Below are 19,176 nucleotides of genomic sequence, written 5' to 3' on the forward strand. Positions count from 1 at the left end.
TCTGTTCTATTTCTGTTCTAGTTCTGTTCTAGTTCTGTTCTAGTTCTGTTCTAGTTCTGTTCTAGTTCTGTTCTAGTTCTGTTCTAGTTCTGTTCTAGTTCTGTTCTGTTCTAGTTAAGTTCCTGTTCAATTTAGTTCTAGTTTAATTAAGTTTCAGATCTTGTTTAGTTTTTGTTCTGTATTTGCTTCACTAAATTGTTCGCTGGGTTACAAATATCCTGCATAACAAGTCTCTTCACCATTTTTTTCTATCTAAATAAAGTTGTCTCCCGCTGTCGTCTTGCAAATAATGATGTTAAATTTTTTTTTACAAAAAATATAAAAATATTAACAATTATATAAATAATTGTATAAAGGAATGCGTCATTGTAAATAAATAAATAAAAAATAAATGTTTGTGATAAATTTACTTATTTATGTTGCACAACAAGACAATGTAATGATGATGGTAGAAATAATGGTTGTTGGTAACATGAGTAGCACAATTTTTATTGAATATTATTTTTCTATTTACAAATTGTGCGGTCCTGACATTGTTGTTGGGACATATGGTGATTAGGTTCAAACAGTCTTGCGTTTTGGAATAAAGGATTTTTTAGGCGAAATTTTAAAAATTGTATTAAAGCTGGTATATAGGGTTTAAACTTACATATTGTAGTTGTTGTTTGTGTTTGAGTTTTAAATTTTTGTTTTATTTTTTTTCAAGAAAATCATCGATATTGTTAATTGCCCCTATATAAAAAATACTAACTGATATACATATGTTTGTATGTATTTGTCCCATTTAAATGTCACAAGGATATAATACATAGATTTAGGTTTTTTTTTCTATTTCTATTTGCTTACGTATTTTTTTTGTGTTACAAACATGTGACATGTTTAATAAAGGAAACCCTACGTTGTATAACATTATGACGCAGTTTGTCTCGTATATCGTTTGGTTTGTTGTTTTTGTCATTAATTTTATTCTTCAATATTTCCAGAAAGGAAAAAAACCGTACAATGAGATTATTTAATTGTTATCTTTTTTCTTCTTTTGGTTCTCGAAAATAGGTGGTTCATTGTATGCCTGTGGTCTGAGTGGTATTTATGGAAGTGAAGCTGAAACTCCCAAATTATTGGAAACATTTATCTTTGCCTCTCTTATATCGGCTGTGGATCCTGTGGCTGTGTTGGCTGTCTTTGAAGAAATTCATGTCAATGAAATTTTGTATATCGTTGTCTTTGGTGAATCATTACTTAATGATGCTGTTACGGTAAGTTATATATATAGGGAAAAAAATTAATGATTTTAAATCTTTTGTTTTAATTGGAGGTTGAAAAAAACAAATAATGACCTATCAATCTATGTCATCTTTAGTTCAATTGTATGTTAGATTTTTTTCATTTTTTGATATTTTCGTTGTTGATGAGAAAAGTAGGTTTGAGTATCATTATGTTAACCTTTGAAGAAATTTCTTTCGCATATTTATTGTCTGCCTATTGTATGACAGTAAAGTTCAAAAGAAATTTTGTAAAAAATAATTTCAATAGTTTTTTTTTCAAGGAAAGTTGGAACAAACATACTAAACAATATGTATATGTTCCTGATTCATCGGCCCGTCTTTAGTGGACAGGCCTTAAAACTAACATTTTTTAAAGCTATGCAAAAAATAGATTTAGCTTTTCAATATTAAAATAATTAATAGCTACTACCTTAAAAATGCCGATTAAAACTATTTAAAAAACTTATATTCAAAGCTCAAATCTTTATAACCATAAACAATTTAAAGCTTAAAACTATTCAATGCTTAAAGCTAATGAAAATTTTAAACAATTCAAAATTTCGGAATTTAAATTTAATCAATGCTGTTAAAAGCTCAATGCTATTATTTAAAGTTATTACACGCTTAAAACTATGCAATACATAAAGCTATTCAAAAACGATTAAAAGCTTAAAAGCTAAAGCATAAAGTTATTAAAAACTATTAAATGCTTAAAGATATTAAAAGCTTCAAAAGCTCGAAGCAATCCAAAGCCATTAAAAGCTTAAAGGTATTAAAAGTGTATGATTATTTAAATATATTAAATCAATGCAATGCTATTGAAAGCTTAAAGCTATTGAAAGTGTATAATTATTTAAAAATATTAGAAGCTTTCAGCCATTAAAAGCTTAAATTTATAGAAAGCTTAAATGCGTTTTTAGCTTAAACAATTTAAAGTTTTTTAATGCTCAAAGCCATTTAAAACAATGTAGAGCTGGACACGCATGAAGTAACTGTTAAAGTAACGTCGAGATTTGTACGCTTAAAGTAACTTAGAGCCATGCACGCATAAAGTAACTTAGAGCTATTAACACTTAAAGTAGCATAGAGCTATGGACGATTAAAACAACTAAAATGCACGCCCAAAGCTATTCAAGCTTAAAGTAATTCAAGCTTAAAACAATTCAAGTTCAAAGCTTTTCAGCTGAAAGCTATTCAAGCTTAAAGCTATTCAAGCTTAAAGCTATTCAAGCTTAAAGCTTTTCAAGCATAAAGCTATTCAAGCTTAATGCTATTCAAGCTTAATGCTATTCAAGCTTAAAGCTAGTCAAGCTCAAAGCTATTCATGCTTAAAGCTGTTCAATCTTAAAACTACTCGAGCTTAAAACTACTCGAGCTTAAAGCTTCTCAAGCTTAAAGCTAGTCAAGCTTGAGGTAATTCAAGCTTGAATCTATTTAAGCTTAAAACTATTCAAGCTTAACGTTATTCAAGCATAAAGCTATTCAAGCTTAAAACTATTCAAGCTTAAAGCAATTCAAGCTGAAAGCTATTCAAGTTAAAAGATATTCAAACTTGAAACTATTTAAGAACTAAATGAGTTAGTTAGTTAGTTGGTTAGTTAGTTAGTTAGTTAGTTAGTTAGTTAGTTAGTTAGTTAGTTAGTTAGTTAGTTAGTTAGTTAGTTAGTTAATTAGTTAGTTAGTTAGTTATTCCTTGTTTTGTTAAAATGAACATACTATTAATCGAAAACTGATTTTGTTTTGCACCACACTGTTTATTTAACCTCATTTTGACATTTAGCACTGAAAGTTATTGAAATTACAAGTCTAGAAGAATGCAATATCTGAATGTATGTATGTTTGTATGTGAATTTGTGTGTTAAAAAGAATTTTGATTGATCTTTAGGAAAATGTATAAAAACACATGCATTAATGTTTAAACTTTTACCTTACTAAAACAATTGCAGTTGGGAGCAAAAATATAGATATACTAAATTATGAAAAATATTAAGAAAATTTAAAATTTCCATAATAAAGCTAATTTTTAGAAGTTTTTCCAACTTATACAACAGTTTTAAAGTCATATGACTTCTGATACGACAAGACTTTACCTAGTTTTTTAAACTTAACTGTTTTTTAGAGCTTTTTATTGTATACGCCAAAAGAAATATGATTTCTTAAAACATATTTCATATTGACATTTATGTGTGTTATATTTTGTTCTTATTACCATTTTATTTAATGTTTTTTTTTTTTTTTGATCATATTAATGGGGTTGTGAGGTTAAAATCATGCACCTTCTTAAGTCCTGTTAAGTAGAATTTTATGTTTTTTTTTTATTTGGTAAAATGAAATATTTCAAGGTTATTTTTTTGCTGATATTAACATTTTTTTATATTTCAATATGAAAAATTCTTAATATATTATTTACTTGTTATTTGTATTTTTTTTTGTTTAAAAGACATTAATATCTTATTTTTATAAAGTATTTGCTGCTTGCATTGAGAGACTTTAATACATTTAAATTAAAAAATAATATTTCTTTTTTTATTATTGGAAATTGTATTAAAAATCCATTAAATAACTTTTATAGATTTTGTTTTCAGACTTTAGTTAATACTTTTGATTTAAACTTTTTGTTATGGTATTTGAATGTTTATAAAGATATTTTAAGGGGATTTTATAAAATATTTGAATATTGTTAAAACAAATATGACTTAAAGTTGGGGTTCTTAAAAATATAGAATTAAATTAAATTTAAAGATTTAAATATTTTTTATTAAATTTTTTTAACATTTCCTTTTATATTATATCAATCCCATTAATTATAAAATTTTAATTTTTATCTTTAATTTTAAAGGTCGTCATGTATCATATGATGGAAGTTTATAATCACATCGGTATATCGGAAATTATAGCTCAAGATGTTGTCAATGGTGTCGGCTCATTCTTTGTGGTGGCAATTGGCGGTACTGTTATTGGTAAATGTCTTCTAACTCTGACTAAACAACTGATGTTTTTACATAATATAATGATGGTGATAATGATAATGATGATGATAATACATATTGTCTCTTGTCAAACCACAATCCAGACTATAATTAATATTATTATTTATCACGTTTGTCTAGTCGTTTGTTTTGCTTCATTTTTTTTCACATACTATTGCTTTTTTTTCTTGTGTTTGATTACAGGTATTATTTGGGGCTTCCTGACTGGTTTGGTAACACGTTTCACCGATCACGTGCGTGTAATAGAACCCATCTTTATCTTTGTCATGGCATATTTAGCATATCTAAATGCTGAAATATTCCATATGAGTGGTATTTTAGCGTAAGTATTTAAATGTATAAATTTGTTTTTCTTTTTTTTCATAATAATTACGGAAATGAAAGTGGAAATTTGTTCGGTAGGAAATAAATTTCTTTAAATCTTATGAGCACACTATAGTCAGGACAGAAGTTTGTTATGTAGTATGAACTTTTGTCTAAACTATAGTCTGGACTGTAATCTGAACTTATTTCTATAGTCTGAACAATAGTTTAGTTTATTTCTAGTTCAGTTCTTTTTAAAATCTAGTTCAGTTCAAGGTCCAGTTTAGTTCTGTTCTAGTTCAGTTTTAGTTCAGTTCTAGTTCTGTTTTAGTTCTGTTCTAGTTCTGTTCTAGTTATGTTCTAGTTCTGTTCTAGTTCTGTTCTAGTTCTGTTCTAGTTCTGTTCTAGTTCTGTTCTAGTTCTGTTCTAGTTCTGTTTTAGTTCTGTTCTAGTTCTGTTCTAGTTCTGTTCTAGTTCTGTTCTAGTTCTGTTCTGTTCTGTTCTAGTTCTGTTCTAGTTCTGTTCTAGTTTTGTTCAAGTTCTGTTCTAGTTCTGGTTCTGTTCTAGTTTTTTATAGTTCTATTTTAGTAATGTTCTGATCATATTTTAGTTCTGTTCAGGTTATATTCAAGTTCTTTTTAGTTATTTTCTGTTAAATACAAAGAAAAATTAAATTTTTCCTTTTTATCCTTTCAGTATTACGTTCTGCGGTATTACCATGAAAAATTATGTCGAATCGAATATATCACAAAAATCGCATACAACCGTTAAATATGCATTAAAAATGATATCAAGTTCCTCGGAAACTGTTATATTTATGTTCTTGGGTGTAGCCACCGTCAATAATAATCATGTATGGAATACCTGGTTTGTTCTATTAACCATATTGTTCTGTTCATTCTTTAGAGTTGTAGGTAAGTGAAGAACCTTTTCGTAAAAAAATGTTCTATTTATAAAATGAATGTGTAACTTAATTTTTAACACTATTACTGTATTGCCCAGGTGTCATTGTCCTATCCGCCATAGCAAATCGTTTCCGTCTACATAAACTATCTCGTGTCGATCAATTCGTTATGTCATATGGTGGTTTACGTGGTGCCGTTGCCTTTGCCCTGGTTCTGTTAATCGATGAACGTGTTGTGCCTACAAAGAATATGTTTGTTACCACTACCATTGCTGTGATATACTTTACCGTATTCGTACAGGGCATCACCATTAAGCCGCTCGTTAAAATTTTAAATGTTAAACGTGCGAATAAACGTAAACCCACCATGAATGAACGTATACATGAAAGAGTAAGTAGATTGATTGTTTTATTTGTTTAAAGCTTTGAAATTGAATATTAATATATTTATTTGTTTTTGTTTGGTGACTTTTAGTTTATGGATCATTTAATGGCTGGCATTGAGGATATTATTGGTAAAACTGGCAATTACAATGTCCGTGATAAATTCAAACGTTTCGACAATCGTTTTATACGTCCTCTGTTGATAAGAGATCTTAAGGTGAGTGCATAGTGAAGATTTTTGGTTTTTGGAAAATTTTAGGAAACGTGGGGAAGTTATATAAATCCCCTTAGTTTTAAATTAAATTTTGTTTAGGTTTTGTGATTTTTCACAAACTTTTGGAAACGCAACCCAAACATAGTACAATTTTATAGCCTAGACTATAGATGAGTGTATGGACTATAGATAAGGGTCTAAACTTTAAATGAGAGTCTGGACTATAGCAATTCTTGTTTATGATCTAGACTTAAGTTTATAATGCGATAATGTGAACCTGTAGTCTCTGGACTTAACTAGAGTCCAGTTTATAGTCTTGAATATTGTCTAATCGTTAGTCTAGATTGTAGTCTAGTTAGTTGTCTAGACTATCTAGACTATAGTCTAGTCAGTAGTCTGAACAATGGTTTATTTATATTCTGAACTATAGTCCAAAGTCAGGCCTATACCAGAGATATAAGTCGAAACGGCTCAAACCGGCGGCGGCGGGCCGCCGATAATATTTTTTGAAGCCGCGCTGCCGCCGTCTTCTTTTGGCTCAAAAGTTAAGCCGGCTTAAACGTAGCAGCTGATAATGATTGGAAAAACACATGTATTTCGGAAAATAAATTCACCATTTTGAACGGAGTTGCCACTATTTTAAATTATTATTGCAAATTGAAAAGTGTTGCCACATAATATTATGCTAATATTAAAATTGTGAAAACTACTATAAATACTCATTTTTCTGCACAAAAAAACTTATATAGAGACAGGTTTCTATATAACAGACTATTATACAGAGATTTTTCAATATAATAAACGCTTATAAGGTCAATTTCTGAAGAAACGTTTAAATTGGGACGACAATTTAGTCGCCACCGATATTTTCTATAATAAGCCGCCGACCTGAAATAATTGCGCCGCCGATCATTTTACATCGGCTTGTATCTCTGGCCCATACTTTATAGTTTGGGCTATATCAAGTCTAGTCTATCTAGTGTATAGATTAGATTTTAATCTAGTCCACAGTCTGGACCTAGGCTATAACCTCGAATTTAGTCTAGCATCTAGTCTTGTCTTTAATCATAGTCCAGTATATAGTCTAGTCTATGGTTTAGTCTGCAGTCAGGTCTATAGACTAGCATATAGTTTAGTCAAAAGTCTGGCTAGCTATTAAAGTGCATTGCTGTGGGGTTTCGAAATGGATAATTTTTTCTATCATCCTTGCTTCTTTAGCTTGAAAAAGATTCATTCCTATTGGATCATATACCTATGCAGCAATATACCGAAAAAATAAAGCAAAGAGAACGTCAAGCGGCCGCCGAGAGGCGTAGAGAACGTAGACAATCCTCTCAAGAGAATTTCAGTTACAGATTAAGACAAAGAAATCAAGAAGACGATGAGGATGAAGAAGGACTATAAGTAAAATACAAAAAAATTCAAGTTTAAGAAAAAGGGTGGGATTTATTCTTAAGATTTATTTAATTATTTAATTAAATTAGTTTATGTTTTTTTTAAATGATTTCTTTATTCCATTTAATATTTCTTTCCTACTTTCCAGGGTGCCGAACCAAAAATTATTGAAACCTATTCGAAATTAACCATGCGTGATGCTATCGAAGTAATGCGTCGTAATCCCTCAACAATTGGTCAAATAACGGGCACAGAATCAATGAGTGCCTTATTTAGAAATTACACCAATAATTGTATTGGTGGAAGGTGGGCACCGCCAACTATTTATACAACCTGGTAAACGAATTTTAGACAATTTATTTGTTTCTTCCCTCAAAGGTTGGGTTGGTTTTTTCTTAAGTTGACAGACACACTTTTGTTTGAGTTGACAAGAGAAAATGTTTCCCATACCCAACGTATAAAAACAAGTGCATGTTGTATGTTTTTTTTAACTAATGATCTTCTAGATCTTTTTAAAGTCAGGAATGTTTTCAAGATTTTTGAGTCTAGTTTTGGAAATTTATTATTTTTTATAAAAATAATAATAACAACTAACATATAAATTATTTTAACTTACACTAAATTTATAAACATAAACAAATATAGAAATTAAAAGGAGTAAATTTATAGTTCAAGTTAAAAAATTCAACTTAATAACTGTTTCAAGCTATAAAAACTTTCGATAGACATAATAAATTTATTTAAAGATCAGATGATTTGACGATCATAATTGATCTTATTAAGTTTTTATTATAAATTTATTCCTTTTTAACTGTGTAACCCTAAAGCATGAACAATATTTTAATGTCTTAAACAACCCTTTCTTATAATCTCTATCAAGACTACTAACATGAATGTTTTTTTATTATTTTTTCTTTTAGTATATATTTCAACTATATATACAATCTTATATAAATTATATTATTTATAATTTGTTTACATTATACTTAACAATTTCCACTACACACTCGAGCACAATTAATGTCATGTCAATCAAATACTTACATTAGTGTCAAATGAAAAACTATCTTCTAATGGAATTTATAAAACAACATTTAAAAAACAAGTAGGAAAGTATAGTCGGGCATGGCCGACCATATAATACCCTACACCATGAGTATATTTTTACAATTTTTACTTTTATACAATTTTTATTTTTTGTAAAGAAACTTTTATATTGAATATTACCATAATTCCAAAATATTTAAGCCATTTATTGATAAAAAACTAAAATTTCTAAATGAGGCTTTATATAGGTCAAATATGGGCCGATCCTCGGTAAATTTGGGAAAAGGATATATTTCTAAATAACAGTTAGTTTTGTTGAGTTTCATTGCGATACAAATGGTTACAAGTCAATTTTAGACGTTTAAGTCATTTTTTGAAGGGGGGTTTGTATGGGGGCTAGGGTCAAATATAGGCCGATCCTTACGAAAATCTGCAGTATCATTTATACTTATATAAAACTTATTTGTGCCAATTTTTAGAGAGATAGCAGAATATTTGGCGTAATTATAGCATAAAAAGTTCAAATCGGGAGGTACGGTTGTATGGGGGCTAGGTGAAATAATGGACTGATTTCAACCATTTTCAATAGGCTTCGTCCTTGTGCCAAAAAACATGCTTGGTCCAAATTTCATCAAATTATCTTGAAAATTGCGGCCTGTACCTTGCGCACAAGGTTTACATGGACAGCCAGCCAGCCAGCCGGACAGACGGACGGACGGACGGACGGACATGTCTTAATCGACTCAAAAAATGATTCTGAATCGATCGGTATACTTTAAGGTGGGTATTGGACCAATATTTTTGTATGTTACAAACATCAGCACAAACGTATAATACCCTCCCCACTATAGTGGTGTAGGGTATAATGATTTGACATTTAATACCAACAAGAGGAATTATTTTGTTTTTAGCAACAAATTACTTTAAACATTGTTTGGGAAATGGAGGATTTACCGTTAATTTGTCATGTGTTTAGAAAGAATTTGATATATCAGTAAACTAAGTATTAGGGGAAATTCGAAAGTTTAGTTTTATAACATCGCTTAGTGCTAGATCAGTTCTTGTACAATTCTAGTTCAGTTCTAATTCAGTTCCAGTAAAGTTTTAGTTCAGTTCAAGTTCAGTTCTAGTTCAGTTCTAGTTCAGTTCTAGTTCAGTTCTAGTTCAGTTCTAGTTCAGTTCTAGTTCAGTTCTGGTTCAGTTCTAGTTCAGTTCTAGTTCAGTTCTAGTTCAGTTCTAGTTCAGTTCTAGTTCAGTTCTAGTTCAGTTCTAGTTCAGTTCTAGTTCAGTTCTAGTTCAGTTCTAGTTCAGTTCTAGTTCAGTTCTAGTTCAGTTCTAGTTCAGTTCTAGTTCAGTTCTAGTTCAGTTCTAGTTCAGTTCTAGTTCAGTTCTGTTCAGTTCTAGTTCAGTTCTAGTTCAGTTCTAGTTCAGTTCTAGTTCAGTTCTAGTTCAGTTCTAGTTCAGTTCTAGTTCAGTTCTAGTTCAGTTCTAGTTCAGTTCTAGTTCAGTTCTAGTTCAGTTCTAGTTCAGTTCTAGTTCAGTTCTAGTTCAGTTCTAGTTCAGTTCTAGTTCAGTTCTAGTTCAGTTCTAGTTCAGTTCTAGTTCAGTTCTAGTTCAGTTCTAGTTCAGTTCTAGTTCAGTTCTAGTTCAGTTCTAGTTTAGTTCTAGTTCAGTTCTAGTTCAGTTCTGGCTTAGTTCTAGATCAGTTCTTGTACAATTCTAGTTCGTTTCTAGTTCAGTTCCAGTAAAGTTTTAGTTCAGTTCTAGTTCAGTTCTAGTTCAGTTCTAGTTCAGTTCTAGTTCAGTACTAGTTCAGTACTAGTTCAGTATTAGTTCAGTTCTAGTTCAAATCTAATTCGTTTGTAGTTAAAATTTAGTTCAGTTCTAGTAAAGTTCTAGTTCAGTTCCAGTTGAGGAGTTCTAGTTCAGTTCCAGTTCAGTTGTAGATAAATTCTAGTTTACTTGTAGTTTGGTTCTAGTTAATTTTTTGAAAGAATTTTGTTATTAGTTTGCATATGCTACGCATACATTGAACTATTGTGAATGCACAAAACATAATTCACAATAGTTTTTACCCAGATAAAATACGAAAGGAAAAATTTTGTTTGCCATATTAATTTGAAAATAATTAACAATCAATACTAACATTAAATTAAAAAAAAATTAACATAAAAAAACTGCACTGAATTTTCTAAAATTCGTTTACTTTTAGATTTATTTACGTAATAGCAAGTAGTTTATTATTTAATTATTAATTTTTTAATGTTTAAAACCCAGAAAAATATTGTGATTTTGATTTGTGTTTGACATATTCTACTTTAAAGTGAAATTTTGAATTGAGAACAAAATTATCTGTGACCGGTTTTAGAATTAGTTTGAACATTTTTTTAAATTTTCCTGGGTATTAATACGTATATAAAAGAGTACAACAAATCTAATTTAAGTAGAATTATTATTATTTTTTTCTTTTTTTCTAACTAATAATTGAAATTTTTAAGAAAAATTTTTAAATTTATCACAAATACTTTTTTTACAACTATTGTAAATAATTATTAATTAATTAATTAAATTAGCTGTTCTGTAGCTTTGTTGTGGCTCAATTTTGAGTGATGTAACTATATTAATAAACAAATTCTTTGTTGCATTTTATTTTCTCTTCAAAAATCTACTTTAGTCCCAGTCTTACAAATTTGGATAATACCTGCTCGCGTAATTTGGATATGCATGAATTGGATTATAATCCCTCCAAAAAGGATCTTACCGATGCCAGAATACATCATTTATTGGCTGAAGAATTGAAACCTTATAGACGGGTATGTATAGCTTATTAGCCGAACTCGCATAGAATTTTCATTAAAATCATTTTTTTAAATTATAATTTCTTTTTGATTTAAATTTTTATTTCAATACTTTATGACTTGCATAGTAAATTAAAAAAGTTTTACTTAAATTTTTTATGCAAAGTTCGTAATGATAAAAAATTTATGTTATTTCTTAAGTTTTAATGAAAACATTTTTTTCAAATTTTTAAAATTTTAAGGAATTGAAAAACTTAAATGAATTTTAAATAAAATAATTCCTTAAACACTATTATACATAAATATTTAAGCTAGACATGTTTAAACACATATACACAGCTCTAATTTTATTGAAAAAAAAACTATAAAAGAATTTTAATATGAAAACTAAATTATGGTCCTTCATACCCAATTATGGTCCTACGAACTCTTTATTGAATCAATATTTTTAAAAATTTTCCTTTATATAAAATTCCTTTATAGTTGTTTCTTACAAAAACCACTACAAATTTATACAAAAATTAAACTTTATCTTTAGATTTACACTTTTATCTTTAGCTTTTAAATTTAGTTTTCTATTTTAATTTTTAATTAAAATTTCTTTTCTTATTCCTCTTTTTGCTAAACTTTAAAATCATATTAAATTAATTATTTTTATTTATATTTTTCTCTTTTTTTTTCTTCTTTATCAACAACTTGACAACAAATATTTTTTTTGTTTAAAAATCATTTTGTCGCTATTTTTTATAAATTATTTTTTTATTTTTTACCAAAAAAAAAATTTTGTATAATTTTTATAACATCAATTAATTGGCTTCTTTGTATTTAATAATAATAATTTTATTTTATTTTTTTCCATGTGCAATTTTACAACATCCAATTCATCAACTTTATAACCTCAAAAATAAAAAAATTTATACGAAATGTTTAAAATTTTGAAAACAAATTCAAAATTTCTCCACAAAAACAACCAAACTTTTCTCTGTATGTAAAATAAAAATAAATCCAGGCCTCTATACAAATGGTACGAATTAAACAAACAAAAATTTAAATTGGTTGTATTTGTTTTTTTGTTGTCTATTTAATATTTTATTAATTTTTTTCAAATTGTTTTTATTTTCTTAGTTCTTGTTAATTTGTCTTCTTCCAAAATTGCTATGTTCTTCTCCTGTTTTCTATTAACCAAGAAATAACAATTTATTAAAAAAAACATCTATTTCTTTCTTGTAAATGTTCTCTTCTTGATGTTTAGTAATAAATTTTCTTAAATTTATTAATTAATCTTAAAAAAATAATTGTTAATTATTTTTTATTTTCTTTTTCTTAACAAAAAGCAATTTCTTTGAATTATTTTTTTTTTTGCAATTTATTTCCAATTTAATTAATTTTCTAACATATTTTGCATAATTTTCTTTTACTAAAATCTACTAAATATTATTTTGAAATATCTAAAATTTTAAAACCAATTTATCTGCAATACAAAATCTAACCGAAGTTCTGTTTGAAGAAATTGGTCCTTCGAACCAAAAAATTCATAACTTCAACTTTTTCTACAGGATATTTGTCGATATGTCTGGACTATAATCTGGGCTATATGGTCTATATGGATAATTTGTCTACAAATTAATTAATAGACTATAGTATAATGTCTGGACTTTAGACTATACTATGGACTTGACTGTAGACTAGACTATAGACTATATTAGACTATAGACGGGACTATAGACAAGACATTAGATTAGACTTTAGACTAGACTAAAAACTAGACAATAGACTAAACTATAGACGGAATTATAAATTAGACTAGATTTCACTGTAGACTAGACTATACTACAGACTAGACTATAGACCAGACTATAGACTTATTGTCTAGTCTACAATAGACTAGAATATAGACTAGACTTTAGACTATACAATAGACTAGACTATAGACTAGAATATAGACTATACTATAGACTAGACTATAGGCTAAATTATAAATTAGACTATAGACTATTGATTTACTGTAGACTAGACTTAAAACTATGCTATATACTAGAATATAGACTAAATTTTACTGTAGACTATAGAATTGACTATAGACTAGACTATAGACTAGACTATAGACTAGACTATAGACGAGACAATAGACTAGACAGTAGACTAGACAGTAGACTAGACAGTAGACTAGACAGTAGACTAGACAGTAGACTAGACAATAGACTAGACAATAGACTAGACATTATCCTAGACTATAGACTAGACAATAGACAAGACTATAGACTAGACAATAGACTAGACATTTGACTAGACTATAGACTAGACTAAAATCTATATACTAGAATATAGACTAAACTTTACTGAAGACTATAGAGTATAGACTAGACTATAGACTAGACTATAGACTAGACTATAGACTAGACTATAGACTAGACTATAGACTAGACTATAGACTAGACTATAGACTAGACTATAGACTAGACTATAGACTAGACTATAGACTAGACTATAGACTAGACTATAGACTAGATTAAATACTAGTCTGTAGACTTAACTAAAGACTATACTAGCCTATAGACTTAACTAAAGACTATACTAGTCTATAGACTTAACTATAGACAAGAGTCCGACCATAGAGGACTACAATTTAGCCGATTGTCAAGTAGTAGTATAAAGTCTGGTCTATAGACTGTAGACTATAGACTTGAATATAGACTAGATTAGACTCAATATTATACTAAAGACTATAATCTGGTCTAGTTTGTAGTTTATAGTCTGCAATTCTAGATTGCAGTCAAGTCTTGTCTATAGACCGGATTGGTTTAGATTGTGACTGCGAAAGAAATTATTTTGCGTTTTAATTTTTTAAGTTTTTAATTTTTTAAGTTTTAAGCTTGCCAATTGTTTATATATTTTTTTGTATATAAATTTAGTTTTTATTCTAATTTGCATTTATTTGATTTTCAGTTTGCATGTTTTCAAAATTTTTTTCTTAAAATTAAAATTTTTAGTTCCAATTTTTATTTTTAATACTTTTTTTTGCAATAACTACACTTTGTTGTTTTTTTATAAAGCACTTTATAAGTCGATTTTGAAGGTCACCAAATAAAAACGCTTTAATTGTAATATTTATAGCATAAATAATACACTCATAAATGTTATCAAATTTGTATTTGAGAAGAAAAGTGAAAGAAATTAGTGTTTTAGATATTGTTTCAAAAATTATAATAATTTTTGTTAAACATGGTCCTTCGAACCAGATTATTCTTAAAATTTCTCAAACATTAATTTCTTTTCGCTATCACTTCATGTTGTATTATTCTCTTTCACTTAATGTTAATTTTATAGTTGAATTTTAAAAAATCACTTTAAAAATTTTGATATGTGTCTATTAAATATTTAAAAAATATTATTAATAATTTTTGGAACTATTATTAAAAAAAAGAAAAATTAATGTTTATTTGCAATTAAAAAACAAAACAAATTTTTATGTTAGCCATTTTTTAGTAAAATTGAGTTTTCGTTTTTACAGCACCGTCGTCTTAGTTATAGCCGTCACGCCGTAGATGACAGAGATCTATCCACACAGGTGAGTACAAACCAAACAAAGCACTCAACTCCAGTCAAGACACAGAGAAAAACACCGAGTTCATTTATATAAAAAAATTACATTGAAACAAATTTTTAAAAATTTTGAAAATTAATATTAATCAATTTATTTGATTTGTTTTCATTTTAGGTGAATTATAAAATGCAAATGAATTTCCGTCGCATGTTCAACGACCGTAAACATCATAAACGCAGCAAACGTGGTGCTAGTAAGGTAGTAAATCAATTGTTTCTCTTAACTAAAGTTTTCAATTAAAAAAATTAATATTTTTTTATTTTTTCCCAATTTTTCTTCAACTCTAAATTATCCACAAATAATTAGCATCAAGATGGCGTTAAACAAAATCATGTCTCATTCCATGATTTCCAACAGAATGGAACAACGAAACAATTCTCGCACGGTACGAGTAAGAATGAAACAAATTTACGCAAAAAACTAATCAGAAAACATTCTCACAATTCACTTAACAAATATCGTAGATTAGAAATAGGTAAATGGCTAAATTTTTATAAAAAAAAAAACGAAAAAAAATATTTTTTGTCTAAATAATTTAAACTTAAAATCAATTTAATTACAATTACTTGAGAAAACCCGCAGTTTAAGAGAAAAATTTATAATTTGAATTTTTTTTCTTTGTAAATTTTTTATTGCGTGTGTTATTTGTGTTGTCAGTTTGTAATAAGGATTTTATTTAATTTTTTTTTTTCAAACATAGTTGTTCTAATATTTTAGGAAAATTTAGTAGATGTTGGAAATTTGTTTAACAATTACATACTTATTTTTGTTAATTTTTTTAATTATTTTTTTGGTAAGTTTTTTTTTCCAAGTTTAACAAATATGTCATTTTGTTAAGATGTTTTTTGGAATTCGAATGAATTTCCAAAATTTAAAATTCAGTTCTAGTTCAGTAGTTCTATTGCAGTTCCAGTTCAGTCCTAGTTTTATTGCAGTTCCAGTTCAGTTCTAGTTGAGTTTGAATTCAGTTCTAGTTCAGTTCTAGTTCAGTTCTAGTTCAGTTTTAGTTCAGTTCTAGTTCAGTTCTAGTTCAGTTCTAGTTCAGTTCTAGTTCAGTTCTAGTTCAGTTCTAGTTCAGTTCTAGTTCAGTTCTAGTTCAGTTCTAGTTCAGTTCTAGTTCAGTTCTAGTTCAGTTCAAGTTCAGTTCTAGTTCTAGTTCAGTTCAAGTTCAGTTCTAGTTCAGTTCTAGTTAAGTTCTAGTTCAGTTCTAGTTCTAGTTCAGTTCTAGTTTCACTCTTTTTGTTCTACTTCATTTCATTTCTAATACAGTACTAGTTTAGTTCCGTTCTAGTTCGAAGAACGATTTTTTATTTGCAATCTTAGAACTTGTTCTTCAAAAGAAATTCTAAAATTGTTTTTAATTATTTTTATTTTTAAACAAAATTGACATATTTGTTAAATATCTTTTTAATTTATTTACTTTTTTGTGTTATTTACCTATTGTGTTTCTTTTTACACATATTTGCGATGAAAAACAAAAACAATTACATTACATTACATGACATTTTACATACATTTCATTATAATAACACTTACATAACAAATGTTTAAACAAAAATGAAAACTTAAAAGGGGCTTCTATTGCTTAATGCGTTTCAAATGAAACGAATTAAACAAATGTACCCCACTTCCTTTTTACAGTTAAAATAAAGTTTAGAAAATTATGCCCTAAAGAAAATCCTTAAAGAAACCTTTAAACATTTTATAGAAAAAAATTTTAAAAATTTATATCAAATCATTTGTACATTTTTAAACTCATCAAAAAAAATCAACTCTTTTTTCTCATTCTTTTCCTCTCTATTTCAATAAATTGCGCTAACTAATTGGGTGATGTGTAAATATTACATAAAACTAAAATTAACCATTAAAAACTAAATCTAATGCAAATCTAACAACTCCATCTAACATTTGCACATTTAATCATCTTTAAAAAAATAATTAATCAACAAATAATACCAAACAAATCCAAAAAAACAACATGAAATCAAACAAACCACTACTAAAAACAACCATCAATCCATCAAACAACCAACACCAATCTCATCTTCGTTAAAATACAAATAAACGCGAAATTATTTTGGCAAAAATCACTAATAAAGACAATTATATTAATGAAGTTCTTAGCGAAACAGTCGAGGAAAATCCAAATAAACTCACCGAAGTTACTGTAGTAGGAGCCAACGATGACTGGGATGATGGTCTAACATTTACGGCGAAATCATCACGTAAGTATTACTTTTGTTCTTTTTATATATTTATATTATGTTTATATTAATTACACTTGTAATCATATCAGATTTATGTTTCCAATACAAGTTTGGATAATTTGTATCATTAATATTTGTTTCGTTTTTTTATTAAGTTTCTTGTTATTTATGATTTGTTATCGTGAATATTAATTTATTTCTTTAAATTTAAGTTTTTTTTTAAATTTTCAGTTTGTTAAAATTTTGTTTTTTTTATTCTCTCAAACTAGACACAAAAAGTTTTCACATTTAAAGTTGGGGAAAAGATGAGCCTATATTCTGAATTTTAATAGTTCAGTTCTAATTCAGTTCTTGTTCAGTTCTAGTTCAGTTCTAGTTCAGTTCTAGTTCAGTTCTAGTTCAGTTCTAGTTCAGTTCTAGTTCAGTTCTAGTTCAGTTCTAGTGCAGTTCTAGTTCAGTTCTAGTTCAGTTCTAGTTCAGTTCTAGTTCAGTTCTAGTTCAGTTCTAGTTCAGTTCTAGTTCTAGTTCAGTTCTAGTTCAGTTCTAGTTCAGTTCTAGTTCAGTTCTAGTTCAGTTCTAGTTCAGTTCTAGTTCAGTTCCAGTTCAATTCTAGTTCAATTCTACTTCAGTTCTAGTTCAGTTCTAGTTCAGCTTTAGTTCAGTTTTAGTTCAGTTTTAGTTCTGTTCTAGTTCAGTTTTAGTTCAATTCTAGTTCAGTTCTAGTTCAGTTCTAGTTCAGTTCTAGTTCAGATCTAGTTCAGTTCTAGTTCAGTTCTAGTTCAGTTCTAGTTCAGTTCTAGTTCAGTTCTAGTTCAGTTCTAGTTCAGTTCCAGTTCAGTTCTAGTTCTATTCTAGTTCAGTTCTACTACAGTTCTAGTTCAGTTCTAGTTCAGCTTTAGTTCAGTTTTAGTTCTGCTCTAGTTCAGTTTTAGTTCAATTCTAGTTCAGTTCTAGTTATAGTTCCGTTCTAGTTCCGTTCTAGTTTAGTTCTAGTTCAGTTCTCGTTCAGTTCTAGTTCAGTTCTAGTTCAGTTCTAGTTCAGTTCTAGTTCTAGTTCAGTTCTAGTTCAGTTCTAGTTCAGTTCTAGTTCAGTTCTAGTTCAGTTCTAGTTCAGTTCTAGTTCAGTTCTAGTTCAGTTCTAGTTCAGTTCTAGTTCAGTTCTAGTTCAGTTCTAGTTTAGTTCTAGTTCAGTTCTAGTTCAGTTCTAGTTTAGTTTTAGTTCAGTTCTAAATCAGTTGAGTTTGAGTTTTTGTTTAGTTCTAGTTTAAGTTTCGAAGGACAAATTTGAAAAAATATCTTTCTTCTATCATTTCCCCTTATTCTTCCAAATTGTGAAAACTTTTACACACTTCAAATACACTACTGTCTCACTACTTCTATCTTAAAACACTGAAAAAATCTTTAACATATTTTGAGATTTTAAAAGAAAAAACATACTTTTAGATCCATTTCTTGTGTTTCTTTATTTGTTAATTGTTTTTGTCCCCTAATTTATAAAACTATATAATTTGTTAACAATTTTTGTGTTTTTCTTTACGTTTGTATAACAACAAATATTTCAAACAAAAATGCCATAGTTTTTGGTTAAGTTTTATATTTTTTTCTTTAATTATTAAAAAAAGAAAAATACATTTTAAAGAAAAACTTGTTAAGCCAAATATATTTTAGAACAATTGATGTTAATATATTAGAAAATAAAAACACAGAGTGTTTATTTTCTTAAGTAGTTTCATAATTAAAAATATTTAAATTTTTAATATAAAACTTATTAAAAAAATAGTTTTTTATATTTTTTTAAATTAAATTCATCTTTCTTGTTTTAGTAATTTATAATATAATTTGTTTTTATAAGATTTAATATTTTTAATTTTTTATTAAATAATTCAAATTAATTTAAAAATTTTTTATTTTAAATTTTATTTAAAACTTTAACAATTTTTCTTTTTTATTTATTTATATTCTTCTATTTAAAAAAAAAATTAAAATGTATTGCTAACTTTGTATAAAAAAAACTCTGTAAAAAACCACACTTTGCCAAATATTACAAAAAAATATTTTGTAAAAA

The 19,176-nt window shown here is 27.6% G+C and overlaps 2 protein-coding genes across 2 annotated transcripts in view; one reads left to right on the forward strand and one right to left on the reverse strand.

Moving 5' to 3' along the window:
• The window catches only part of LOC124419301 (hybrid signal transduction histidine kinase A-like), a 19,388-nt gene extending 15,669 nt beyond the window's left edge, over nt 1-3,719 (reverse strand). The window contains exon 1 of the mRNA XM_046948012.1: nt 3,708-3,719. The gene's annotated coding sequence lies outside the window, so the exon portion shown is untranslated. The remainder of the gene's footprint in view (nt 1-3,707) is intronic.
• LOC111683142 (sodium/hydrogen exchanger 3) overlaps nt 1-19,176 on the forward strand; it is a 40,284-nt gene that overhangs the window by 2,179 nt on the left and 18,929 nt on the right. Inside the window, exons 3-15 of the mRNA XM_046948333.1 lie at nt 1,054-1,256; nt 4,105-4,225; nt 4,439-4,577; nt 5,255-5,472; nt 5,561-5,853; nt 5,938-6,063; nt 7,604-7,791; nt 11,177-11,315; nt 12,310-12,324; nt 14,812-14,868; nt 15,019-15,102; nt 15,211-15,379; nt 17,004-17,129. Coding sequence (XP_046804289.1) covers nt 1,054-1,256; nt 4,105-4,225; nt 4,439-4,577; nt 5,255-5,472; nt 5,561-5,853; nt 5,938-6,063; nt 7,604-7,791; nt 11,177-11,315; nt 12,310-12,324; nt 14,812-14,868; nt 15,019-15,102; nt 15,211-15,379; nt 17,004-17,129 — 1,878 coding nt within the window. The remainder of the gene's footprint in view (nt 1-1,053; nt 1,257-4,104; nt 4,226-4,438; nt 4,578-5,254; nt 5,473-5,560; nt 5,854-5,937; nt 6,064-7,603; nt 7,792-11,176; nt 11,316-12,309; nt 12,325-14,811; nt 14,869-15,018; nt 15,103-15,210; nt 15,380-17,003; nt 17,130-19,176) is intronic.

The sequence above is a fragment of the Lucilia cuprina genome, chromosome 2 (assembly GCF_022045245.1).
Source record: "Lucilia cuprina isolate Lc7/37 chromosome 2, ASM2204524v1, whole genome shotgun sequence".
Lineage (NCBI taxonomy): Eukaryota > Metazoa > Arthropoda > Insecta > Diptera > Calliphoridae > Lucilia > Lucilia cuprina.